The sequence below is a fragment of the Oncorhynchus clarkii genome, chromosome 12 (assembly GCF_045791955.1).
Source record: "Oncorhynchus clarkii lewisi isolate Uvic-CL-2024 chromosome 12, UVic_Ocla_1.0, whole genome shotgun sequence".
NCBI classification, from domain to species: domain Eukaryota; kingdom Metazoa; phylum Chordata; class Actinopteri; order Salmoniformes; family Salmonidae; genus Oncorhynchus; species Oncorhynchus clarkii.
Window position 1 is genome coordinate 29024006 of NC_092158.1, and position 27553 is coordinate 29051558.

General features: G+C 43.1%; 2 protein-coding genes across 2 annotated transcripts; one reads left to right on the forward strand and one right to left on the reverse strand.

The window, feature by feature from the left end:
• The first annotated feature begins 9640 nt into the window (after positions 1-9640).
• Positions 9641-12899, forward strand: LOC139421966 (dicarboxylate carrier UCP2-like). The gene is made up of 8 exons (XM_071173109.1): positions 9641-9825; positions 9986-10139; positions 10640-10841; positions 11429-11642; positions 11750-11947; positions 12039-12140; positions 12249-12429; positions 12626-12899. Exons 3-8 carry the CDS (start codon positions 10716-10718, stop codon positions 12738-12740), a joined length of 936 nt encoding a protein of 311 aa, XP_071029210.1. The 5' UTR covers positions 9641-9825; positions 9986-10139; positions 10640-10715; the 3' UTR covers positions 12741-12899.
• Positions 12900-13017: 118 nt separating this feature from the next.
• Positions 13018-27288, reverse strand: LOC139421967 (DnaJ heat shock protein family (Hsp40) member B13). Its single transcript, XM_071173110.1, has 8 exons — positions 27153-27288; positions 26912-27015; positions 26627-26788; positions 26349-26506; positions 26049-26162; positions 14524-14637; positions 14118-14194; positions 13018-13175 (listed from the first exon to the last, which is right to left on the reverse strand). The coding sequence occupies exons 1-8, from the start codon at positions 27218-27220 to the stop codon at positions 13022-13024; spliced, it is 951 nt and encodes a 316-aa protein (XP_071029211.1). The 5' UTR covers positions 27221-27288; the 3' UTR covers positions 13018-13021.
• Positions 27289-27553: the final 265 nt, after the last annotated feature.

The window sequence follows — 27553 nt, forward strand, 5'->3', positions numbered from 1 at the left end:
GGATAGAATAAGTAGGATAGAATAGAATAGTATATATAGTATATATATATATAAATATATATATATATATATATATTCTACAGATATATATTTATATTCCGGACTCTGACATTGCTCGTCCTAATATTTATATTTTTCTTAATTTAATTATATATATATGTATAAATATATATCTGTAGAATACATAGGATAGAATAGTATATAGCAATAGTTGAATAGGATGACATTGACATTGACTAGAATACAGTATATACATATGAAATTAGTAAAACAGTATGTAAACATTATTAAAGTAACCAGTGATTCCATGTCTATGTACACAGAGCAGTAGCCTCTAAGGTGCAGGGTTGAGTAACCGGGTGGTAGCCGGCTAGTGACAATGACTAAGTTCAGGGCAGGGTATTGGGTGGAGGCCGGCTAGTGATGGCAGTCTGATGGCCTTGAGATAGAAGCTGTTTTTCAGTCTCTTGGTCCCAGCTTTGATGCACCTGTACTAACCTCGCTTTTTGGATGATAGCGGGGTGAACAAGCCGTGGCTCGGGTGGTTTATGTCCTTGATGATCTTTTTGGCCTTCCTGTGACATCTGCTTGCTGTAGGTGTCCTGGCGGACATGCAGTGTGCCCCCGGTGATACGTTGGGCAGACTGCACCACCCTCTGGAGAGCTCTGCGGTTGCAAGCGGTGCAGTTGCCATACCAGGCAGCGATACAACCCGATAGGATGCTCTCAATGGGTTAGGGTTAGGGTTAGGGTTCAATCTGTAAAAGTTTGAAAGGGTCTTAGGGGAAAAGCTGAAATTCTTTAGCCTCCTGAGGTTGAAAAGACGCTGTTTTGCATTCCTCGCTGCACTGTCTGTGTGGGTGGACAATTTCAGATTGTCTGTGATATGTATGCCAAGGAACTTGAAGTTTTTCACCTTCTCCGCTGCGGCCCCGTCGATGTTGATGGAGGCATGCTCCCTCTGCTGTCTCCTGAAGTCCACGATCATTTCCTTCATCTTTGTTGACGTTGAGGGAGAGCTTATTTTCCTGGCACCACTCTGCCAGGGCCCTCACCTCCTCACTGTAGGCTGCCTCGTCATTGTTGGAAATCTGGCCTACTACTGTTGTGTCGTCTGCAAACTTGATGATTGAGCTGAAGGCATGCATGGCCACGCAAGGAGTACAGGAGGGGGCTGAGCACACACCCTTGTGGGTCCCCTGTGTTGAGGATCAGCGTAGTCGAGGTGTTGTTTCCTACATCCACCACCCGGGGGCGGCCCGTCAGAAAGTCCAGGACACAGTTGCACAGGGTGGGGTTCAGTCCCAGGCCCGAGCTTAATGATGAGCTTGGAGGGTACTATGGTGTTGAAGGCTGAGCTGTAGTCAATGAACAACATTCTTACATAGGTATTCCTCTTGTCCAGATGGGATAGGGTAGTGTGCAATGCAATGGCGATTGCATCGGCAGCCTTGCGTGGGTTAACAAGCTTAAATGTCTTATGTCAGCCATAATGAACGAGAGCCCACAGTCCTCGGGAGGGGCCCACGTTGGTGGCACTGTGTTTTCCTCAAAACGGGCGAAGAAGGTGTTTAGCTTGTCCGGGAGCAAGACGTTGGTGTTGATTACAGAAAAATGTATTACAGAAAAATTATAATCATCATTATATTGCCAATGGCAATGGTTAATCATAGTCATAACAAGCATAACAATCATAACTGGACCCTAATCATCATCATCGTCCCATTCCCTTGGATTAAATCAATGTTTATTTATTGGTTGAGTACACTGATTGTTAGACGTTATCGCAGGTGCATCAAAATACTTGTGTTTCTAGCTCCAACAGTGCAGTACTACCTAGCAATACAAAAGTTTATATAATACTTCTATGGATACAAAGCATCAGTTCATTGCAAAGTGTGCAAGGAGCTGTGCAAGTGAGAAAGGTGAAGTATATTACAGAGGAGCACTACCATCGAGTAACCAGTGGAGGCCAGTGTGAAGCAGGCCAGAGATGAACAGTGTCTTACTTTTTATACACAGCTTCTGACTCCTCAGTCAAATCAATTAAGAAATAGCCTCAATACTGACATGTGTAAGGATTTGTGTATGTTCTTGGGTGTCCGTGGCAGCAGGGGTTGTTTCACCATGACATCATCATCATTGCTTCAATCCCCCCATCATTCCCTTCCCCCCTGACCAGGCTGGAGTTTGATATTGCTGAGATTCCCCTTTGAGGCGCAGAATGCCACGAGCATACATATGTATGTAATCATGAAGAACGCAGGCAATAACCCTAGTTGCTGCTATGTCATTGTGATAACCTTCTACACTCTATCCTGATTCTTAAAAGTATGCAAACTGTCATTGATGCAAATAGAGTCATCCCCATACAGAGACAATACAATGTATATGTCATCCCTCTGTGACATGACCTGAGTGAATCCTACTACTATAGAATATCCTTCCCTGCAACAAAGCTCCACTAGAGGGCAATAAAGGAGATAACGTCAGAGCACAACTACATGCCAATATAACCCTGTAGAGCAGGGGTCGACAACAGGCGTTTTTTGTGAGGGCCCCAAAGATTTTCAGTAAAAAATAAAAAATAAAGAGAATTTACATTTTTGGTCATAAAAGACTGTAAATATCACCATGATATTCTGCTAAAAATGTATATTTTAATTTAGGAAATATGTTCCCAAGTATTCCCACAAATAAAAAGAGAGACAGTATGATTGTATCTTATTGTAATCAAGGTATGAAATTGTTATTTTCAAATACAATCTATTTTTGGGTTTGCAGTGTGCAGTCAATTTGCAGTGTGCAAATTACTATAATTATGTTCAGGCCACCCAACCATCCATGCGGGAAAAAATCAACCCACAACAAAAAACTAGTTGCCTACCCAAGCTGGAGAGCTCTCTCAGGAACCAACTGACAGAGTATTGACAAATGATCATTCATGGTTCCCCACTACACTGCACATACAGTACATATAACACCCGCTTCCATATAACATGGCAGACATACCATGTGTTGAAGTTTTGGCTCATTCATGTGATAGAGAGTGCAAAGTGAAGCTGTGGTTTGGATACTTCCTGGTACTGTTTACTTGACAGAGGTGGTTAGAGAGTATTGTTGTTGAGCACAGACAAACACATGCAGGTTCTCTTGCTCGCGTCACACAAGAAGTCTCATCTGTCAGGTGTGATTATCTGCAGTGTTTAAAGGGCCACTCCTTAAAGGAGGAAGTTGTTTGAATAGGACATTCTGTTCTTTACATCTTGTCATAGTGTGTTATGCAGTTTTGATATCACTCAGCGGTGTCTGATATTTAGACTAGTTACACAGAAGAAAAGCTTTATCAAGCTTATAGAATCAGAGTTTCACATGGAAATTTCACATGGAACAAACAAATTCCTAACATGCCACAGAAGAACCCATTTCACAGTATCACAGCATTCACTGTTACAACCTGGCTCAAGATTGTACCAAACAGGGGGAAACCACACACTCAGTAAAGGAATAACAAAATGAATTTATTCCATAAATAAAGTGAACACTCAAAACAATAATCAGATGAGATATGAAGGTCAGTAAATTACACATCAACTGCCAAAGCCACAACAAAACAACCAACACTATGCATGGAGAGAGGAATCTCTTGCTGAATGGGGAAGTAGTTGCTTTATGCCACAGCTGAGCTTTCACAGGTGTGCCCCATCAGCACTGACGACCCTACTCCGCCCACCAATCTCCTGCAGGAAGTAAGCGCAACAAAGCCCAGTAGACAGAGCAGGGAGGGGCCGTCACATCACTTTTTTCTCAATGTACCACACGCATACTGTATGTAGGGTATGTTGAGACATTTTTTATATTCAGCATCAGTACATCAAGGGAGATATAGTATTTTATCTAAGAAAGATATTTACATATATTTCAGGATGTTGTGTATCACTTGAAATAATCCGAATTCATATAAACAACAACTGTTTTGAAAACAGAGCATGTCCAAAAAAAGTGGTCTCTTGGCACAATTTACCCCAGATCAGATATGGAGTAAATTGAGCATAGGGACAGGGTAGGGAGAGTGGGGTAAGTTGAGCCATGTCTTACATTCAGCATCAATGGGTCAAGGAAAATACAGTATTCTTTCTAACAAAGATATCCACACATATTTCAGGATGATGTGTATTTCAGGATGATGTGTAGCCACGGGACAGGGTAAGTTAAGCCGCCTACACATTTCTGTATTGATTGAAATATTTCCCAAACACAATTCAACACAACAACAATCACTTTTGTGTATTTTAATAATTTAAAGCATCTTTTAAGCATCGTGAAGTTTTGATAACCATGTAAATCTCTCTAGGACATGGTGACTTTAGATATAAGCATCATGAAACCTAACAATGTCAATTCAATTTGAGTTGGTGAAAATCTGATTTTGGAGCCATCAGGTTTGAGGAGTTAGCAAGGTGACTTTGGTCAACTCAGAGTTCAACTTGGGTAAACAGCGTCAGGTCAATCCACTGCTGGTGCTTCTTGTTGAGAGTTGCCCGCCAGGTCTCTGGAATCACCAGCTGCATTTAAGGGAAAGACAGAGTTAAACTACCAACATGAGCAAATATTAAAATGACCATTTACAAGCTTGTCATTTATTATTAAAAAATAATAATAATCTCAGCACTTTCCGAGACATGCTTTGGAGGCAGGAAGGACATCCCCCTCTTCTGTTGGTCTTCGCCACACCGGGGCAAGGACAAAAGCCTGGGGTAGATTACCAGGGACAGGCCGAACATGAGGCAGGAGGGAGCGCTGGAGGTACAGTGCCTTGCGAAAGTATTCGGCCCCCTTGAACTTTGCGACCTTTTGCCACATTTCAGGCTTCAAACATAAAGATATAAAACTGTATTTTTTTGTGAAGAATCAACAACAAGTGGGACACAATCATGAAGTGGAACGACATTTATTGGATATTTCAACCTTTTTTAACAAATCAAAAACTGAAAAATTGGGCGTGCAAAATTATTCAGCCCCTTTACTTTCAGTGCAGCAAACTCTCTCCAGAAGTTCAGTGAGGATCTCTGAATGATCCAATGTTGACCTAAATGACTAATGATGATAAATAAAATCCACCTGTGTGTAATCAAGTCTCCGTATAAATGCACCTGCACTGTGATAGTCTCAGAGGTCCGTTAAAAGCGCAGAGAGCATCATGAAGAACAAGGAACACACCAGGCAGGTCCGAGATACTGTTGTGAAGAAGTTTAAAGCCGGATTTGGATGCAAAAAGATTTCCCAAGCTTTAAACATCCCAAGGAGCACTGTGCAAGCGATAATATTGAAATGGAAGGAGTATCAGACCACTGCAAATCTACCAAGACCTGGCCGTCCCTCTAAACTTTCAGCTCATACAAGGAGAAGACTGATCAGAGATGCAGCCAAGAGGCCCATGATCACTCTGGATGAACTGCAGAGATCTACAGCTGAGGTGGGATACTCTGTCCATAGGACAACAATCAGTCGTATATTGCACAAATCTGGCCTTTATGGAAGAGTGGCAAGAAGAAAGACATTTCTTAAAGATATCCATAAAAAGTATTGTTTAAAGTTTGCCACAAGCCACCTGGGAGACACACCAAACATGTGGAAGAAGGTGCTCTGGTCAGATGAAACCAAAATTGAACTTTTTGGCAACAATGCAAAACGTTATGTTTGGCGTAAAAGCAACACAGCTGAACACACCATCCCCACTGTCAAACATGGTGGTGGCAGCATCATGGTTTGGGCCTGCTTTTCTTCAGCAGGGACGGGGAAGATGGTTAAAATTGATGGGAAGATGGATGGAGAAAATACAGGACCATTCTGGAAGAAAACCTGATGGAGTCTGCAAAAGACCTGAGACTGGGACGGAGATTTGTCTTCCAACAAGACAATGATCCAAAACATAAAGCAAAATCTACAATGGAATGGTTCAAAAATAAACATATCCAGGTGTTAGAATGGCCAAGTCAAAGTCCAGACCTGAATCCAATCGAGAATCTGTGGAAAGAACTGAAAACTGCTGTTCACAAATGCTCTCCATCCAACCTCACTGAGCTCGAGCTGTTTTGCAAGGAGGAATGGGGAAAAATGTCAGTCTCTCGATGTGCAAAACTGATAGAGACATACCCCAAGCGACTTACAGCTGTAATCGCAGCAAAAGGTGGCGCTACAAAGTATTAACTTAAGGGGGCTGAATAATTTTGCACGCCCAATTTTTCAGTTTTTGATTTGTTAAAAAAGTTTGAAATATCCAATAAATGTCGTTCCACTTCATTATTGTGTCCCACTTGTTGTTGATTCTTCACAAAAAAATACAGTTTTATATCTTTATGTTTGAAGCCTGAAATGTGGCAAAAGGTCGCAAAGTTCAAGGGGGCCGAATACTTTCGCAAGGCACTGTACCTGTATGTCCAGGGGTTCATACATATACATGTAGAGAATACATAAGTGACAGCTACGGTATTAAGCATTCTCAGCACCATGAGAACAAATCTACAGTCAAGCCGTGGCATGAAAGGTTAGTGACAGCTACTATATTTAGTTATGTAGCTGTAGCTATAGGACAAAAATGCATAGGCCTATATGACAGATACAGGAAGGGAGAATCATCACGGAAGGGTTTTCATCTTTGTAAAGTACACACGGCATTTATGGAAAGCATGCATGTAAAGTTGTCTAGCATTCAATGCATGTCAGATCTAATGGGCAAATAGTAAGATTAACACAATGCATTTCTTCCCTTATTGTAAAGTACTCAAGCTTGCAAAATGTCAAGGGAATTGAATAGCCTACCTAACATAGCAGACCCATATGCATATGTAGATTGAAATGTAAGGCTAATATCACGATTTTCACACCATTAAACTAGCTAACATAATACATGTATTAGCTAATAAATGACTGATACTGCGAGATACATGTTGAATAAACCTGTGCCATACACTGGAACCGAAAATAAACTACTGTAGCATGCTAACGATACTGTACTGTAATGTAGCCTGCATCACATGCACATGATTTCACAACCACAAGCCATAACACTCCTGAACATCTAGTCAAATGGCTACCCAGACTATTTGCATAGAATATCCCTTTGAGCATGGTGAAGTTATTAATTACACTTTGGATGGTGTATCAATACATCAAAGGCACAAGCGTCCTTCCGAACTCAGTTGCCAGAGAGGAAGGAAACCGCTCAGGGATTTCACCATTATTGCACTAAAGTAATACGGCAAAAAATGTGGCACAGCAATTCACTCTTGGTCCTCAATACAAAGGGTTATGTTTGGGGCAAATCCAATACAACACATCACTAAGTACCACTCTTCATATTTTCAAGCATAGTGGTTGCTGCATCATGTTATGAGTATGCTTGTAATCGTTAAGGACTGGGGAGATTTCAGGATAAAAAAAATCTACTGAATGAAGCCAAGCACAGGCAAAATTCTAGAGGAAAACCTGGTTCAGTCTGCTTTCCACCAAACACTGAGAGATGAATGCACCTTTCAGCAGGACAATAACCTAAAACACGAGGCCAAATCTACACTGGAGTTGCTTACCAAGGAGACAGGGGAGGTTCCTAAATGGCCGAGTTACAGTTTTGTCTTAAACTATTGCAAGACTTGAAAATGCTTGACTATTTGCACATTTTGTTACGTTACAGCATTATTCTTAAATTGCTTTTATTTCCTCATCTATCTACACATAATACCCCATAATGACAAAGCAGAAATAGGTTTTCCGAATTTTTAGCAAAAGTAAATGTAAAAAACGGAATTATGACATTTACATAAGTATTCAGACCTATGAGACTCGAAACTGAACTCAGCAATATCCTGTTTCCATTGATTCTACAACATGATTGGAGAGTCCACCTGTGGTAAATTAAATTGATTGGACATTATTTGGAAAGGCACACACCTGTCTATATATGGTCCAACAGTTGACAGTTCATGTCAGAGCAAAAACCAAGCCATGAGGTCGAAGGAATTTTCCTTAGAGCTCCGAGACAGGATTGTGTCGAGGCACAGATCTGGGGAAGGGTACCAAAACATTTCTGCAGCATTGAAGGTCCCAAAGAATACAGTGGCCTCCATCATTCTTAAATGGAAGAAGTTTGGAACCACCAAGACTCTTCCTAGAGCTGGCCATCCGGCCAAACTAAGCAATCAGGGGAGAGGGGCCTTGTCAGGGAGGTGACCAAGAACCCAATGGTCACCTTGACAGGGCTCCAGAGTTCTTCTGTGGAGATGGGAGAACCTTCCAGAAGCACAACCATCTCTGCAGTACTCCACCAATCAGGCCTTTTATGGTAGAGTGGCCAGACGGAAGCCACTCCTCAGTAAAAGGCACATAACAGCTGCTTGGAGTTTGCCAAAAGGACTCTCAGACCATGAGAAACAATATTCTCTGATGAAACCAAGATTGAACTCTTTGACCTGAATGCCAAGAGTCACGTCTGGAGAAAACCTGGCACCCTACGGTGAAGCATGGTGGTGGCAGCATCATGCTGTGGGGATATTTTTCAGCAGCAGTGACTGGGAGACTAGTCAGGATCGAGGCAAAGATGAACGGAGCAAAGTACAGTGAGATCCTTGATGAAAACCTGCTCTAGAGCGCTCAGGACCTCATATTTGGGATTTGGGATGTCATGGTAAATATATTTCAGTTTATTTTTATTAGCAAAAAAAACAAACTGTTTTAGCTTTGTCATTATGTGGTATTGTGTGTACAATAAGGCTCTAACGTAACAAAATGTGAAGAGGTCTGAATACTTTCCGAATGGACTGTACCACAAAAGCCAGTGGTGCCTTATTGCTATTATAAACTGGTTACCAATGTTATTAGAGGAGTAAAAAAAACAATGCCAGATACCGGTGGTCTACTATGATATTTTTTTTTTATTTTACCTTCATTTAACTAGGCAAGTCAGTTAAGAACAAATTCTTATTTTCAATGATGGCCTAGGAACAGTGGGTTAAATGCCTGTTCAGGGGCAGAACGAAAGGTTTGAACCTTGTCAGCTCGGGGATTTGAACTTGCACCTTGCGGTTACTAGTCCAACACTCTAACCACTAAGTTACCCTGCCACCCCAATATATCATGGCTGTCGGCCAATCATCATTCAGGGCTTGAACCTGAATGCTGATATAATTCAGCAATAATTATAATTAAGCAATAATAATTAAGCAATAAGGCCTGAGGGGGTGTGGTATATGGCAAATATTCAATGGGCTGTTCTTATGCACAACGCAACGCAGAGTGCTATGACACAGCCCTTAGCTGTGGTATACTGGCCAAATTTCACAAACCCCAGAGGTGCCTTATTGCTATTATAAACTGGTTACCAAAATAATTAGAGCAGTAAAAATAAATGTTTTGTCATACCCATGGTATATGGTCTTATATACCACGGCTTTCAGCCAATCAGCATTCAGGGCTCGAACCACCCAATTTATAATAAACCACTCAGTTTATATAATAAAACACATTACATGTTTGGTTGGAAGTTGTGTGGAATGGTAGAGGTGTGGCAATTGAATGGGCCAATCACAAGCAGCTATAAGGTGTACGCGAGAACAGGGCAGGGCCAGTTTGGCTCGTATCCACCAACCAGCATGTGCTGAGAACAAACACAGCTGCCTTCTCATGACGTAACAGGGTTTAAGGGGTTATAAAAAAAAACTGTTGTTCTTTTACCGCTGTATCGACTAGGAATTCACGTGTTATCACGAGGCATCAGCACAAAAGCATTTCGCCGGTTTTCCTAATCCAATTTTCACTCTTTTATTTAAGGTAAACAAACTTATATTCATAGGCCTGTCAAAAGTTTACTGATGGAGAATGTAAAGTTAAATTGATGTCACTGGTTATGCTTTGATAGTGATATTTTTATTGTATACTGGTTGGTGTTAGCATCAGATGTTGACTAACCTGTTGCCGTCTTGTTTTTCAGAATTTGTAGTATGTTTTTAAGATACATCGTTTTTGAACGTCTTTCTATGGAAGAAAAAGGCAATCAAATCATAGTTGAAAGTAATTTCGACCAGAGAGACGCCTTTAGAGAATCTTGATCTCTGCCTTCACAGTCCTGGTTCCCTTAAGTGACGGTAAAGTATTCATAATATACAGGAACTGGATAACGTTTAACTTCAAGTTCTTTTGCCCGATCTCCAGATGTAATGGCCACTTTTTTGTTTTGTTTTGATAAACAGTAAGTTGAAAGGTCTTCAACTTTAATTGTATTATAATTCAACAATTTTAATATTGGCTTGCCTGTTATTAGAAGTTCATTTAGTTTTCCGGTCGCTACAACACGCATGGTGTTGATTAAATGGGTTGCTCATTGTCTGCTTCAGCATCGCATGAACAGGGTACAGCTCTCCCTTTGACTAGTTATTTCCTGTCAAGCACTACTGAGTAGACCACAAAGTGAGGTCTGTTGCAACAAGTTTGCTGCCACTCCGTGTGCTTTGGCCCCTTAAGGCCAGTAGGTCAACTGTAGGCTCCCATAGTCTAGTCACTTGAGTACAACATACAATTGTGATTTGGCAACATGTCAGTGACAATTATGAATATTGCCATTGTAAAATTGTCCCTCCCTTTTCAGAATTGGGTAGAGTTCCCTGTCTCGTCTTCACCTCATCAGTCTTCTTAAATCTTCACATTCCATTCATCTTGATAAAATGGTTGGCTTCAGACCTGCGGATGTGCCCCCAACCGCTGCTGTGAAGTTTATTGGTGCTGGAACAGCGGCCTGCATTGCTGACCTATTCACCTTTCCATTGGACACAGCCAAAGTCCGGCTACAGGTAAGCCTAAGGAGCATGTGTTCTTTGTTGAAATGAACTGGTGGGGTCCTCTATTGTAGTATGATTTAATGGAGAATCCAAGCATTGCCCCCTTTAGCTGTTGGGGACCCAGGATGGTTACGACTGGTCACCGTTTCTCTGAAATCACCTGAAATAACTCATTTGACATGTCAAACGTGGCGAGCCATCATACTAAAAGGGATTAAGGGATGCTTGAGATTACTGCTGCGTCAATCATATTGTCTCTAACTCATTATTACTGCCTTGGGTCCACATTTGGGAACTTGGTTGGTCCACAAAATGATACCCAAATCCATTACTGACCCAAGATGACCCCTTTCATTTTTGGTTAATTGTATTCACCTTATTTTATTTTGCCAACATTAAAACTGACTTGCGCCTTGTATTTTGTCCCTCCTGACTTCCTTCCCCCAACTAAGTGGCCCAGGATGATTAAGCCCTAGGAATTGGCAGGCCCTGGACCTAGCATTGTGGACACTTGTGGCTGGAAACTCCTCCCACATCTGCCAGTGCTCCCTCCCCAGTGTCTATGTTAAGTCTCTCCATGCCCCTTTCGTTCCGCACAGATCCAGGGAGAGGGAAAAGGTGCGGCAGCTAGTCATGGCACAGCAGTGCGGTATCGGGGTGTGTTTGGTACCATCACCACCATGGTGCGTACAGAGGGTGCCAGGAGCCTCTACAGCGGGCTGGTGGCAGGGCTCCAGAGGCAGATGAGCTTTGCCTCTGTCCGCATCGGCCTCTACGACTCTGTCAAGTCATTCTACACCAAAGGCTCTGACCGTGAGTACATGTCACATACTGTATACCAACCTCAACCTTTTTAAATTGATACTTATTCTCTATTGAATGTTACTCAAACTGTTCTGATTGCCCACTTCTCTCTTCAGATGTAGGGATTGGCAGTCGTCTGCTGGCGGGCTGTACCACTGGAGCCATGGCAGTCGCATTAGCCCAACCCACAGATGTGGTGAAGGTGCGCTTTCAGGCACAGACTAGTTCCTCTGGGCTAAACCGGCGTTACCATGGCACCATGGAGGCCTACAAGACCATTGCCAAGGAAGAGGGCATCCGTGGCCTGTGGAGAGGTGGTTGTTTGCTTTATCACAAGGATAATTTGTGCCTTTGTCAAATGTTTTTGTCAGCAGTATTGCTAACATTTCCATCCCCACCATGCAGGTACTGGCCCAAACATTGTCCGCAATGCTATCGTGAACTGCACTGAACTGGTTACATATGACCTAATCAAAGACCTACTTATTAGAAACACACCCCTGACTGGTGAGCCATTGCCTTGCCACATATTGTGCAGAATGACTGACTTTTAACTGTCATGCTTCCCTCTGGTATTGTGATGCCTCTCCTTAACCCATTCCATTCACCCAACAGATGACCTCCCCTGCCACTTCACATCTGCATTCGGTGCAGGATTCTGCACCACTGTGATCGCCTCTCCTGTGGATGTGGTGAAGACGCGATATATGAACTCTGCCCTCGGCCAGTACAGCGGCACCCTCAACTGTGCTATTGCCATGGTGACCAAGGAGGGACCCCTTGCCTTCTACAAAGGGTAAGCCATGTGTTTTAGTTGCTAGGGAGTAGTCTCCTGGCTTGGGTTGCAACACCTTCTCAATCAGTGGTTTATTCGCTGTTGCTGCTTGCGTTGTAACATTCATGAATGTCTAACAACCTGGTCGTTTTATTTCTTTCTCCGGTTTATTCGAATTTTTGCCTGGATCTAAGTTGTCTCTATTCTCTCCCTACAGGTTCATGCCCTCTTTCCTCCGACTGGGCTCGTGGAACGTGGTGATGTTTGTTACATATGAGCAGCTGAAACGTGCCATTATGGCTGCCCGCCAAAACTACACCACTCCTCTGTAGACCTGGCCATTGGCTGCAGTAGAGGGTGACCCTGTGCTGATGTGGTTGCTTTTTTAAAATTCAACAAATGTGGCCCATGTTTCCTTAACTACTTTTCATTCACCTTTCACTCGAGTGTCTTTTTAAGTATTAACTTCTGACAATAAATGATATTTTGAAGTGGCTTCTCTTATGCAAATAACTTCACAATCTCACCTGCACCTACTAGTAAAGAACACCATTCTCAAATAGGGGTCCAAGGAAGGAGATTTGCAATCAGGCTGTATTTAATGGCTGTTTATTCAGAAAGCTAGGGCTTGGTTGATCAGGTGTTTCTTCTCCGCCGAGAGCTTTTGAGGGAAGTGAATGTCGAACTGGATGATGAGATCTCCTCTCTGGGAGGGATCCTGGGACAGAGGCATGCCTTCTCCAGACACCACTTTGCTGTATTTTGGACTGGGTGGGGAAGTGAAAGTGAGAATTTTAGCATAGGTAATTTGAAGCTTTGACATACAAGAGATGTACACTTGCACCTTTGTCAAATCATGTATGAATTACTTTATAAAACAGTATGATCATAGTTTAGTAATCTTACAACAAGCAGGGTAGTTGCGAGTATAGTAGCATTTCCTGATCACAAATGGAACGGGCTTGGAACACTGCCAATTTGACTGGTACACTCAATGGCTGCCTGGTATTTTAATTTGGAATGTTATCAACTAATACATCATGTAGACTTCATTCAAATTTATGGATTTTTTTTTTTGTAACGTCAGTTGGGTCAACATCTCATGCCTCATTGCATTAGCGGAAACGAGACTTCTCAGGGCAGGCCTGGTTGTAGTGGTATGTTTGTCAAATTAAATGTTTTGTTTACCCTGAACTTCTAACCTGCCACATGGGTCCCCAGTCAAAACCGGCAGGCCTGCCCTGAGCAGCCTTGGTTCCCACTAAGGCGATACAGCACAGAGTGAAGGGTACGATTCCTGATTTTACTTCCTGGCATGGGTCTAGGTTCAAAATATACAGGTTAAAACATCCCATAACATTTTGCGACTATTCAACAAGGAACCAGCTTCCGCGTTCAGAATGACTGTGAATGGTAGCAGCACAAAGTGAAACTAAATCGTAGTGAATGTCAGCGAACAAATGGCATAACTGCTTTATTTAGTTATCTACGGCCACTTTATTGCTGGTCACGTTTTCAATGCGAATCCAGCAATGGTGCTGGTCTCTTGGATTTGTTTAACGAACGCTTCTGTGTGGAATTGTTTGTCTTCAACCTAGGCACGGGTACGCTCTGCCAGTCCATACATTATGCCATCATTGACCTGAATGTGGATGCCTGTTCTATTCATTCCCCCCCCCCCCCAATACATTAGTAAAAGCACTACCCACTGCACAATGTCATTGATGGGGATATTGAGTATCCTGTCATCTAGTGTCTTCACTTCAACAGCGAATCCAGTCAAAGCCTGTGGGAAGAGGAATATACTAATTGTACGTTGAAAGACCTCAATGCAGATTTAATGGCTGAAGTATTTGGGAAGAAAAATAGATATTCTACTCAACATGGGAGACATATTTTGCCTACAAAATTATTGCTGAGATAACATGCTTAAGACTTAGTAACCAAGTCGGAACACAATAGTTCCACAGTAGATCTGCAAGAAATGATTCTTTAGTGACCCATTTTGACCTGGACAAAGCATCAGGTGACTCTTTGTAGGTTAAACAAAGCAGACTATTGAGTGAAACATGTTCTCTGTACTTTCCCTCCAGGGTCAGACTTGGATTTTCTCACCTTCTCCAGAGAGATCTGGGCCGTAAAGACCAGGTCATTGTGTTGCCTTGCAAACCGGGGATGACTCTTCTGCCGCACAATGAACACAATATCTGCAGGAATACTGTTGGGTCCCTGGGAGAAACAACCAGCTAAATGTGTTGGGGAGGGTACTCTGAAAATGTACACTGAACAAAAATATAAACAACATGCAACAACTTCAAGGATTTTACTGAGTTACAGTTCATTTAAGGAAAAAAGTTGATTGAAATAAATGAATTAGGTCCTAATCTATGAATTTCATATGACCGGGAACACATATGCATCTGTTGGTCAGACACCTTAAAAAAAAGGGTGTGGATCAGAAAACCAGTCACTATCTGGTGTGACCACCACTTGCCTCAACTCCTTCGCATAGAGTTGGTCAGGCTGTTGATTGTGGCCTGTGGAATGTTGTCCCACTCCTCTTCAATGGCTGTGCGAAGTTGCTGGATATTGGCAGGAACTGGAACACGCTGTCGTACACGTCCACCCAGAGCATCCCAAATATGCTCAGTGGGTGACAAGTCTGGAAGAACTGTGACATTTTCAGCTTCCAGGAATTGTGTACAGATCCTTGCGACATGGGGTCCTGCAATATCATGCTGAAACATGAGGTGATGGCGACGAATGAATGGCATGACAGTGGGCCTCAGGATCCATCACAGTACCTCTGTGCATTCAAATTGCCATCGATAAAATGCAATTATGTTCGTTGTCTGTAGCCTATGCCAGTCCTTACCATAACAGGGTTCCCACAAGTTGCTTGGGGTGCTTAAAATACTTGAATTTGGCACTCTGAAATTCCTCTACTGAAATCCCTTGAAAATCTGACAGTTTCTCAAGTTTACTTCAAAAGTACTTGAATTAAAATGAGAGAACAGCAAATGATAAAAATGTTAATATGAAAAATATTTGAGAAATGTATTGGTCTTGAAATTAACTTCCAGGCAGACTACCGAGTTTTACTTCCTCACGTGTTTCGCGCTCTGGTTGCCAGGCGAGCTCGCTCATTCCACCCATACTGCCACTCAGCCAAGCAGGTATAGAACTCACTGATTAGGCGCCACCAAACTTCACATCGATAGCTAAAATGCCTGGTCAAATGTAGATCAAATTCTGACTGGCAGGATATTGATGTTTATGAATGAGGATATTGATGTTTATGAATGGGTTTTGTCAGACCCAACCAGGGGTGTGGTGGAGGGTACACACCTTTTTATTTCTGAAATAGAGTTTACTCACCTTTTTATTTAGCTAATTATCGTTACCCACTTATTGCGTACCCAACGTTGATCAATGCTCAGAAGGTTTCTTGATCTGAGTTCTAATCACGCCTACCTCTGTGAACGAGTGCAATAGTGAATGATTCATGTATGCTCGTTATGTTCGCCTACTCTCACTGATTTTTTTATTTCACCTTTATTTAACCAGGCTGGCTAGTTGAGAACAAGTTCTCATTTACTGCGACCTGGCCAAGATAAAGCAAAGCAGTGAGACACAAACAACAACACATAGTTACATATGGAATAAACAAACATACAGTCAATAACACAATAGAGAAAAGTATATATACAGTGTGTGCACATGAGGTGAGGCAATAAATAGGTCATAGTGGCGAAATAATTACAATTTTGCAATTAAACACTGGAGTGATAGATGTGCAGAAGATGAATGTGCAAGTAGAGATCATGGGGTGCAAAGGTGCAAAAAGAGATAAATAACAGTATGGGGATGAGGTAGTTGGATGGGCTATTTACAGATGGGCTATGTACAGGTGCAGTGATCTGTGAGCTGCTCTGACAGCTGGTGCTTAAAGTTAGTGAGGGAGATATGGGTCTCCAGCTTCAGTGATTTTTGCAATTCTTTCCAGTCACAGGCCGCAGAGAACTGGAAGGAAATGCGGCCAAAGGAGGAATTGGCTTTGGGGGTGACCAGTGAAATATACCTGCTGGAGCGCGAGCTATGGGTGGGTGCTGCTGTGGTGACCAGTGAGCTGAGATATGGCGGGGCTTTACCTAGTAAAGACTTATAGATGACCTGGAGCCAGTTCCTTTGGCGACAAATATGAAGCGAGGGTCAGCCAACGAAAGCATACAGGTCGCAGGGGTGGGCAGTATATGGGGCTTTGGTGACAAAACGGATGGCACTGTGATAGACTGCATCCAATTTGCTGAGTAGAGTGTTGGATGCTATTTTGTAAATGACATCGCCGAAGTCAAGGATCGGCAGGATGGTCAGTTTTACGAGGGTATGTTTGGCAGCATGAGTGAAGGATGCTTTGTTGTGAAATAGGAAGCCGATTCTAGATTTAATTTTGGATTGGAGATTCTTAATGTGAGTCTGGAAGGAGAGTTTACAGTCTAACCAGATCCCTAGGTATTTGTAGTTGTCCACATATTCTAAGTCAACCGTCCAGAGTAGTGATGCTGGACGGGCGGGCAGGTGCAGGCAGCAATCGGTTGAAGAGCATGCATTTAGTTTTACTTGCATTTAAGAGCAGTTGGAGGCCACGGAAGGAGAGTTGTATGGCATTGAAGCTCGTCTGGAGGTTAGTTAGCACAGTGTCCAAAGAAGGGCCAGAAGTATGCAGAATGGTGTCATCTGCGTAGAGGTGTATCAGAGAATCACCAGCAGCAAAAGCGACATCACTGATGTATACAGAGAAAAGAGTCGGCCCGAGAATTGAACCCAGTGGCACCCCCATAGAGACTGCCAGAGGTCCGGACAACAGGCCCTCCGATTTGATACACTGAACTCTGTCTGAGAAGTAGTTGGTGAACCAGGCGAGGCAGTCATTTGAGAAACCAAGGCTGTCGAGTCTGCCGATAAGAATGTGGTGATTGACAGAGTCGAAAGCCTCGGCCAGGTCAATGAATACAGCTGGACAATATTGTCTCTTATTGATGCCGGTTGTGATATCGTTTAGGACTTTGAGTGTGGCTGAGGTGCACCCATGACCAGCTCGGAAACCAGATTTCATAGCGGAGAAGGTATGATGGGATTCGAAATGGTCAGTGATCTGTTTGTTAACTTGGCTTTCGAAGACCTTAGAAAGGCAGTGTAGGATAGATATAGGTCTGTAGCAGTTTGGGTCTAGAGTGTCTCCCCCTTTGAAAAGGGGGATGACCGCAGCAGCTTTCCAATCTTTGGGGATCTCAGACGATACGAAAGAGAGGTTGAACAGGCTAGTAACTAGGGGTTGCAACAATTTTGGCTGATAATTTTAGAAAGAGAGGGTCCAGATTGTCTAGCCCTGCTGATTTGTAGGGGTCCAAATTTTGCAGTTCGTTCAGAACATCAGCTATCTGGATTTGGGTGAAGGAGAAATGGGAGACGTTTGGGCAAGTTGCTTTGGGGTGTGCAGGGCATTTGACCAGGGTGGCCAGGTGGAAAGCATGGCCAGCCATAGAAAAAATGCTTGTTGAAATTCTCAATTATTGTGGATTTATCGGTGGTGACAGTGTTTCCCAGCCTCAGTGCAGTGGGCAGATGGGAGGAGGTGCTCTTATTCTCCATGTACTTTACAGTGTCCCAGAACTTTTTGGAGTTTGTGCTGCAGGAAGCAAATTTCTATTTGAAAAAGCTTTCCTAACTGCCTGTGTATATTGGTTCCTAACTTCCATGAAAAGTTGCATATCACGGGGGCTATTTGATGCTAATGCCGTACGCCACAGGATGTTTTTGTGATGTTCAATGGCAGTCAGGTCTGGAGTGAACCATGGGCTATATCTGTTCCTGTTTTTTTTTATTGAATGGGGCATGCTTATTTAAAGAGTAACCAGACATCTTCTACTGACGGAATGAGGTCAATATCCTTCCAGGATACCCGGGCCAGATCGATTAGAAAGGCCTGCTCGCTGAAGTGTTTTAGGGAGCGTTTGACAGTGATGAGGGGTGGTTGTTTGACCGCAGACCCATTAACGGACGACAAAAGCAAAAGGCAGTGACTGCTGAGATCCTGGTTGAAGACAGCAAAGGTGTATTTGGAGGGCAGGTTGGTTAGGATGATATCTATGAGGGTGCCTGTATTTTTACAGATTTGAGGTTGTACCTGGTAGGTTCATTGATACTTTGTGTGAGATTGAGGGCATCAAGTTTAGATTGTAGGATGGCCGGGGTGTTAAGCATGTCCCAGTTTAGGTCACCTAACAGCACGAGCTCTGAAGATAGATGGGGGGCAATCAATTCACATATGGTGTCCAGGGCACAGCTGGGGCAGAAGGTGGTCTATAGCAAGGTGCAACGGTGAGAGACTTATTTCTGGAAAGGTGGATTTTTAAAAGTAGAAACTCAAATTGTTTGGGCACAGACCTGGATAGTAAGACAGAACTCTGCAGGCTATCTCTGCAGTAGATTTGCCTTGTTAGCAGCGCATCCATTCACCACTCTGTCCAGCGGGAAACTCTGCATACGACATAGGCAGAGAGGTGAAACGAACTACCTCAGCCCAGACCTACCGTGGCAAGTAGTAGAGAGACGCCGCTGACAGTGGGAATTATTTTAACGTCCCTCGACTCCTGCCGTGTGTTGGTAAAGTAGTGGTATAGCTTTAAAACATAAAGTGCATTATGGGTAACGTAGTAGATTAAATTTAGCTTTTAATGCAATTGTTGTGGTGGCGGTAATGTAGCAGAACTGTGAGCCATGCCCTTTTTGAGCCATTATCCCACTTTTATTTTGTCAGTCAGACTACCTCACATGGTGTACAAGTTTAAGAAATGTCAACTACTTAAGTGGAATTCCAGACTAACTCGTCATTAGCAACGGATAAGATCCCCAAATGTGGAAATTACCCCAGAGCATCCATAAATTGCTCTGGCCCTGGAGCTAGCAAGTGAAGGCTCCCCTGAGCCTTCCCGACTACGGTCTGGAGGCGAGGAAGGAAAGGTAACACTGGGGGCTCTTCCCGGGATTTATCCTGCCTGCATCAGTGAGTTATTCACATTCTACCGGAATATCAAAGAGAAATCAATGGGGGGAAAAAAGGACTTTCACGAAGTGATGGCTAATGAAGTTATTCATCATTGTCTGAGTAGTGGCTGACGTTCTAAATTAAGTTGTGAAATGGCAGCTACACACAGGAAATCTGTCATTACGAGAAAGAATCCGCCTGAGGATTCGACGTGCTACTCAAACCCATTCATGTCGCTAACTACAGTGAATGAAGACATGCTATCACAAATCTCATTTGCCAACTGGATACATTTATTTGATGTTGCAAATGCTAACCGTAACTGCAATTAACTTATTCCAAGTTCAGATGTAGCTAATATGCAGCCAGCTGCAGCTAATATGGCTAGCTCGTGCTGTGAGTCATAGACGTCACCTCAACAGCCAAGGAGAGAATCGAATCCATTCAAGCCTCGTGAAAAATGGAAATGTGGGTGACAGTGGAATCGAATCATAGCTAAGTCACAACCAGAACTATGCCAGCTGGCATGCTAGATGCTCACCTGAAAATGCTATCTCTGGAAATGTGTTTCAACCAACTACTGAAATGCTGTATACTCCATGCACTAACCCTTTCAACTCTGCCAACCACAGACTCTATGCAGTGAGTACACCTGTAGATGCTGCTGACTCCCATTACCCATGCAGGATGCCAGCAGCTCTGCCCTCCACTCCATCCATGCCTCCTGTGGAAAACCACCACTCACAGTCGCAGGACAGCTATGGATGTATCTGTGTGATGCTCTGCACACTGAAGGAAATTACATATACTGTTATGAAAATGAACAGTCTCGCCCCAGGCGAGCAAGATCCAGTTCACATGGCAGGCAGCCCCAGCGTATACATTATGATATCTCATCTGACAGTAAGGACGAATACGCTACTCGGAAGGAGAGGTTCCCCACACTACGACCAGGTAAGTTTGATGGTCTGAGCTCATGGAAAGAGTTCTTACATCGCTTTGAGAGCTGTGCTAGAGCTAATCACTGGTCAGAAAGGACAATATCAGTCCAGCTGAGATTCTGTTTAGTGGCCGTTGCAGGGGTTGTGGCCCACAAGAACCCTAGGTCTTCTCGTTGAGACTACTCAAGCATAGTGGGGAGGTGGACTCGGCATACAGGCCAGCATGGGTGCACGCGCCTGCCATTGGCATTGAGTTGACACAGAGAGTGCGCAAACCAGGTGAATCACTGCATGTGTTGAGAGATTACATTTATGAGAAAGTGTCCATTGTATATGCAGATCGCTCTGAGGGAGGACTCCATCAGTGTGGATGTCTTCACTAATGTTATTGGGTGACAGTGGAGACTCCAGCATTGTGCAGAAGCTACTGAAGAAGCATCCATGCACATTGGCACAAACCTACGAGGTTGCCCACAGGTACGAAACCACCAAGCGAGCAGCTAACAGTGTTACTCAACTAATGCAGTCTGGTGTGCGAACTACAGAGTGGAGAGCCAGAGCAGCTACCTTACGGGAATGCATCGACCACAGCGAAGATGAAGATGAGAGTTGGACCACACCACCTGTAGAGCGGAGTCTTAAACCTCCAAAGTCCAGCTTCAAGCCACACAAACCAAAGACTGGTGAGTGCAAAAATACAAATTGGAACGAAATCAGATGCCACAACTGCCAAGGCATTGGACACATGAAACAGAGTCCCTGAATTGTCCAAAACACACCTGCTGTTCTCAGTGTCAAAGGCACAGGTCCCGAAATGTGTATCCACCTACTATTCTACAACATGGACGTACAGTGGGGCAAAAAAGTATTTAGTCAGCCACCAATTGTGCAAGTTCTCCAACTTAAAAAGATGAGAGAGGCCTGTAATTTTCATCATCGGTACACTTCAACTATGACAGACAAAATGAGAAAAAATCAAAATGAGAAAAAATCACATTGTAGGATTTTTAATGAATTTATTTGCAAATTATGGTGGAAAATAAGTATTTGGTCAATAACAAAAGTTTATCTCAATACTTTGTTATATACCCTTTGTTGGCAATGACAGAGGTCAAACGTTTTCCGTAAGTCTTCACAAGGTTTTCACATACTGTTGCTGGTATTTTGGCCCATTCCTCCATGCAGATCTCATCTAGAGCAGTGATGTTTTGGGGCTGTTGCTGGGCTTTCAACTCCCTCCAAAGATTTTCTTTGGGGTTGAGATCTGGAGACTGGCTAGGCCACTCCAGGACCTTGAAATGCTTCTTATGAAGCCACTCCTTCGTTGCCCGGGCGGTGTGTTTGGGATCATTGTTGAAAGACCCAGTCACGTTTCATCTTCAATGCCCTTGCTGATGGTAGGCTTTGTTACTTTGGTCCCAGCTCTCTGCAGGTCATTCACTAGGTCCCCCCGTGTGGTTCTGGGATTTTTGCTCACCGTTATTGTGATCATTTTGACCCCACGGGGTGAGATCTTGCGTGGAGCCCCAGATCAAGGGAGATTATCAGTGGTCTTGTATGTCTTCCATTTCCTAATAATTGCTCCCACGGTTGATTTCTTCAAACCAAGCTGCTTACCATTTGCAGATTCAGTCTTCCCAGCCTGGTGCAGGTCTACAATTTTGTTTCTGGTGTCCTTTGACAGCTCTTTGGTCTTGGCCATAGTGGAGTTTGGAGTGTGACTGTTTGAGGTTGTGGACAAGTGTCTTTTATACTGATAACAAGTTCAAACAGGTGCCATTAATACAGATAACGAGTGGAGGACAGAGGAGCCTCTTAAAGAAGGTCTGTCACAGGTCTGTGAGAGCCAGAAATCTTGCTTGTTTGTAGGTGACCAAATACTTATTTTCCACCATAATTTGCAAATAAATTCATTACAAATCCTACAATGTGATTTTCTGGATTTTTTTTCTCATTTTGTCTGTCATAGTTGGAAGTGTACCTATGATGAGAATTACAGGCCTCTCTCATATTTTTAAGTGGGAGAACTTGCACAATTGGTGGGTGACTAAATACTTTTTTGCCCCACTGTATGTGCTCTTTAGGACCGTTACGACACCATTCACCTAGACGGTAAACGTCCACTCCAGCTATCGACTGTGCAGTCTCTGCAGGGCATTGGTCCTGTAAATGTCAAAGTCTTTGGAGAAGTTCACCTGTCCATTCAGGTTGGTACCAGCACAGTGAGTGTTAACACGGAGAACACCGAAGCCATCCTTGGTCATCCATTCCTGGAGCAGGCACAGGCACAGGCACAGGCACGCCTTGATTTTGGCAGCCAGAGGATTGTACTGTTTGGTGAGCAGGTGCCCTACTTCAACTCGAAGAACAAACCGAAGGTGCCTGTCATAAGAATAGCATGCACAGCCGTCTTGAATCATGATGTGAGAATATTGTGCCGGGGAATGCACACTTCCGGGAACCTGTCAGAGGATGACGTGGTGCTGAGCCCAACTAAAGGATTAATTGAGAAGTATCGTCTTCTGGTGGCACAGGTTGTGGTTGACGCACAGGCCAATAATCAAATCCCCATCAGGCTCTACAACCCAGGAACAGAGTCTGTGAAAGTAAAGAAGGGTGCTATCGCCGGATTCCTCCAGGCAGCAGATGTTGATCAGGCCACTGATATTTCTTCCATGTCACCAAAAACTAGTCTCGTCTCCCCAGCGGTTCCTGCTCACTTAGTCGGTATATATGGAGAGCTCTACAGTGCTAAGTGCAGACGAATGTTGTCATGGCATGCAAAAAGGACCAGACATATCATCTATGTGTGGACTACAGGGCTCTAAATGAGCGTACTATTAAGGATGCATATCCACTTCCTCGTATCCAAGGCACTCTAGATTAGATACCCTGTCAACAGCCAAATGGTTTAGCACTTTGGACTTAGCGTCAGGCTACTGGCAGGTAGAGCTTACTCCCAGGGCCCGTAGGCGGACGCTTTCTGCAGCAGGAAGTGCCTCAATGGAATGTGATGCCTTTTGGGGTCTGCGACGCACCACTGACGTTTCAACATCTAATAGACCACGTCCTGGCCGGAATGCAATGGGAGACCTGCTTAGTAAATCTAGAGGACATCATCATCATCCTGGGAAGGGATGTCACAGAGATACTCCAACGCCTGGCACAAGTGTTCGATCGGCTACGCCAAGCCAAACTGAAATTGAAACCCTCCAAGTGCTGTTTCTTCTACCGACAGGTGTTTTCCAAACACAGCATCGCCACAGATCCCAGAAAATTCTGAAAGTCCAAGAATGGTCCCAGCCTACCTGTTTCAGAAGTCCGTCAGCCTGGCCTCGTACTACTGACGATTTGTCAAACATTTTGCTGCTGTAGCCAAGCCCCTTTGAGCTTACAAAGAAGCATGCTAATTTCCGGTGGACGCCAGAGTGCCAGGAGGCGTTCAAAGAATTAAAGAAGATACTCACCATCACGCTCGTCTTGGGCTATGGTGCTTTGGTGCTTTGCTGGTGACACTGTCGTCAATTTATTTAGAATTCAAGGCACACTTAACCAGCATGGCTACCACAGCATTATGCAGTGATACGCCATCCCATCTGGTTTGCGCTTAGTGGGACTATCATTTGTTTATCAACAGGACAATGACCCAAAACACCCCCCCCCCCCCCCCCCCCCAGACTGTGTAAGCACTATTTGACCAAGAAGGAGAGTGATGGGGTGCTGCATCAGATGACCTGGCCAGGAATTTGGAATGAGTTGGACCTCAAAGTGAAGGAAAAGCAGCCAACAAGTGCACAGCATGTGGGAACTCCTTCAAGAATGTTGGAAAAGCATTCCAGGTGACTTCCTCATGAAGCTGGTTGAGAGAATGCAAAGAGTGTGCAAAGCTGTCATCAAGGCAAAGTGTGGCTACTTTGAAGAATCTAAAATATATTTTGATTTGTTTAACATTTGTTTGGTTACTACATGATTCCATATGTGCTTTTCATAGTTTTGATGTCTTCATCATCATTTTTACAATGTAGAAACTTTTTTTTTTTTACTTTCAAAAACTTGAATGAGTAGGTGTGTCCAAACTTTTGACTGGTACTGTATATATTTTCTTATTAACTCTTATTTTCTGAAAATGGCATTGTTAGTTAAGGGCTTGTAATTAAGCATTGCACGGTAAGGTCATGTTGTATTCAAATAACATTTGATTTGAACTAAGGGCATTTTACACTGTCAGAATTCACTTTCATGTCATTATGTGTTGGAATATCATGGGGGGCCTACAATGTAGTGAAATATAAAGACAATTTGAATATAAAGACAATTGAATATTATGTACACTGAAAAAATATATAAACACAACATGCAACCATTTTAAATATTTTACTGAGCTACAGTTCATTTAAGGAAGTCAGTCAATTTAAGTAAATTCATTAGGCCCTAATCGATGGATTTCACATGTCTGGGCAGGGGTGCAGCCATGGGTGGACCTGGGAGGGCATAGGCCCACCCACTTGGGAGCCAGGGATTTATTACAGACCGAAATACTCCTCAGTTTCATCAGCTGTCTGGGTGGCTGGTCTCAGACGATCCCGCAGGTGAAGAAGCCAGATGCGGAATTCCTGGGCTGGCGTGATTACACATGGTCTGCGGTTGTGAGGCTGGTTGGACGTACTGCCAAATCCTCTAAAACGACGTTGGAGGCGGCTTATGGTAGAGAAATGAACATTAAATTCTCTGGCAATAGATCTGCTGTACATTCCTGCAGTCAGCATGCCAATTGCACGCTCCCTCAAAACTTGAGACATCTGTGGCATTGTGTTGTGTGACAAAACAGCACATTTTAGAATGGCCTTTTATTGAACCCAACAGAAGGTGCACTTGTGTAATACTCATGCTGTTTAATCAGTCTCTTAATATGCCACACCTGTCAGGTGGATGTATTTTCTTGGCAAAGGAGAAATGCTCACTAACAGGGACGTAAACAAATTTGTGCACAACATTTTAGAGAAATAAGCTATTTGTGCATATGGACAATTTCTGGGATCTTTATTTCAGCTCATGAAAGATGTGATTAACACTTCACATGTTGCGTTTATATTTTTTGTTCAGTGTCGTTTACCAAGCTAGCAATTACTTCACACTGGAAAAGGTTAAGCTACACTAAAGCTACCCTTTAGTGTAAAAAAACATAGTTTACTTAACTAAAATTAGTTTGAAAAAGTAGTTCACTGCATCCAAACTACTTCATGAAATTATATGTATATCGGACATTTCAAAGACAACTTTGATGCAAGAACAGATCAGTTTGGGGTCATGTGTTAACAGAATGCCTATTAAAGACAAATAATGTTTCAATTGAGAATTAGGAATTAGGCAGGTCTGAAGCCAAAAAAGAAAGGAAATGATTGCCTACTAAACACTACCTAGATATGAATTGTGATTAACTACCACCAAGCTATCACTACTCCCCAACACTGGTGGCTAAGTTATATCTATAGAAGATAAACACAGACACTCCCCGCACGACTAGATATTTACGTGTACAAACATTAATGTGGCAGGTTGGAGCCCCTGAGGGAACTAACGTCTGTAAAACGCATAGCTAAAAAGCACAATAAGATGTAATTTAAGCACTGAGTGGGTGATGATTATCTTACCTGATCACCCTCCTTTGGGAATGTTATCCTAGTGTCTTCATTCCATCCTGGTTTGACAATGATAGTCAATATTTTGTCCTTGATACTGGATGTGTGTCCATCTTCATTCATGACCTGGTTCAGAGGTTGAGCAAATTTACACTGAATCTGATACTGGTTACCTGAAGTAAGCCGTACAGCTGAACAGAATAACAATGTTTAAAGTTAGAGCTTTTCTTTTTTAAATACTCAATATAGGCCTATAGGTACGTTGATTGAAGGACATCTCAACACTCATCAGGCATTATGATCCCATCTTACCCTACGAGATATTTTGATCTTTTTGGTACATCCATAGAAGAGGTCTTCCAAGGCCAAGTGAAGGTCCCTTTCAATGGGGGAGTCTTGTGTTTTCACTCCTCTTCCTCGCAGGCCTCCAAACCCAATGGCCACTTCATTCCCATCTTTCATGTGGAAGTCTGAAGAGGGAAGCATTATCATGCAAGAACAGGAAGAGTTGTCATTACTATGGAGATCATTTAAATAAATCAAACAAGTAAAAGTTATATAAAGAAAATACTGAATGTTCTTTTTCCTACCTGCGAATGGGTTGTCACCTCCAAAAAACTGCCTGAATATCTTGTCTGGGTTTCCATGGTAGATGTATCCTGATGTCCAAGCTCCAGTCTCCCCAGACTGAAGTGGGATACCTCCCTTCAGACCCTCTTCTCCAAACTTGTCATAGGTTGCCTTTTTTCGAGCTGAAAAATAAATATTGTGGGCATATCATTTTATGTGACCTGACGTCTCTGAAGATTTCCCCAAGCAGCACTGAACTGATCGTGGCAGCGTCTACACTGATGATTGTTGTAACGTTTACTTACGGTCACTCAAAACATCATAGGCCTCGGCAAGTTGATTGAATTTTTCATAGGCACCCGGTTTGCTGTTTGTGTGAGGATGGTACTTCAAGGCAAGTCGTCGGTATCTACAGGGGCAAAAAAATACAGCTAAGCATAGTTGTTTTTATGAAAACGTATCTAGTAGGCTAGCTAATGTAATGTATGTAAAAATGTTTTAGCTTTTGTCATTTTGAGACAAAGATAAAAAAGTAACTAATCTTACGATTGTTTTATGTCTGCATCTGTTGCATTTCTATTTATCTCCAATGCTGCATAATAATCTCTCCCCATTGTCGATTAAAATAAAATGAACATGTAATATGAAAAGCTAAACAAATATAGAAAGCTAACTAGCTAACGTTACTGTTAGCTAGGTCTTACAGTAAGAAAATAAAAACATGGGTGGACAATTGTTTGCGGTTTCTGTATTTGGTTGCCATAGATGCGCGACGCTTTAAATGTATTTATTGGGAGTTGCCGATGGATGGCGCCAAATCAAAGGTTACAACCCCTGTAGGGGGCCGTGCACCGTGCACCTTCGCCTCTAACTCTTTCACAACACATACCGAAGCACTGTCAGCCAGGCCATGAACACGTCAGCCGCTGGTTGTGCTTTATCTACGC

Excerpts from the sequence above, each read along its gene's own strand:
- LOC139421966 (XM_071173109.1), top strand. The coding sequence starts at position 10,716 with ATGGTTGGCTTCAGACCTGCGGATGTGCCCCCAACCGCTGCTGTGAAG. Across the intron at positions 10,842-11,428 it reads CAGCCAAAGTCCGGCTACAG|ATCCAGGGAGAGGGAAAAGG; the intron begins GTAAGCCTAAGG and ends CGTTCCGCACAG. Across the intron at positions 11,948-12,038 it reads CATCCGTGGCCTGTGGAGAG|GTACTGGCCCAAACATTGTC; the intron begins GTGGTTGTTTGC and ends CCCACCATGCAG.
- LOC139421967 (XM_071173110.1), bottom strand. The coding sequence starts at position 27,220 with ATGGGGAGAGATTATTATGCAGCATTGGAGATAAATAGAAATGCAACA. Across the intron at positions 26,163-26,348 it reads AGATCAAAATATCTCGTAGG|GTCATGAATGAAGATGGACA; the intron begins GTAAGATGGGAT and ends CCTCTGAACCAG. Across the intron at positions 14,195-14,523 it reads CCCAGATCTCTCTGGAGAAG|GCTTTGACTGGATTCGCTGT; the intron begins GTGAGAAAATCC and ends CTCTTCCCACAG.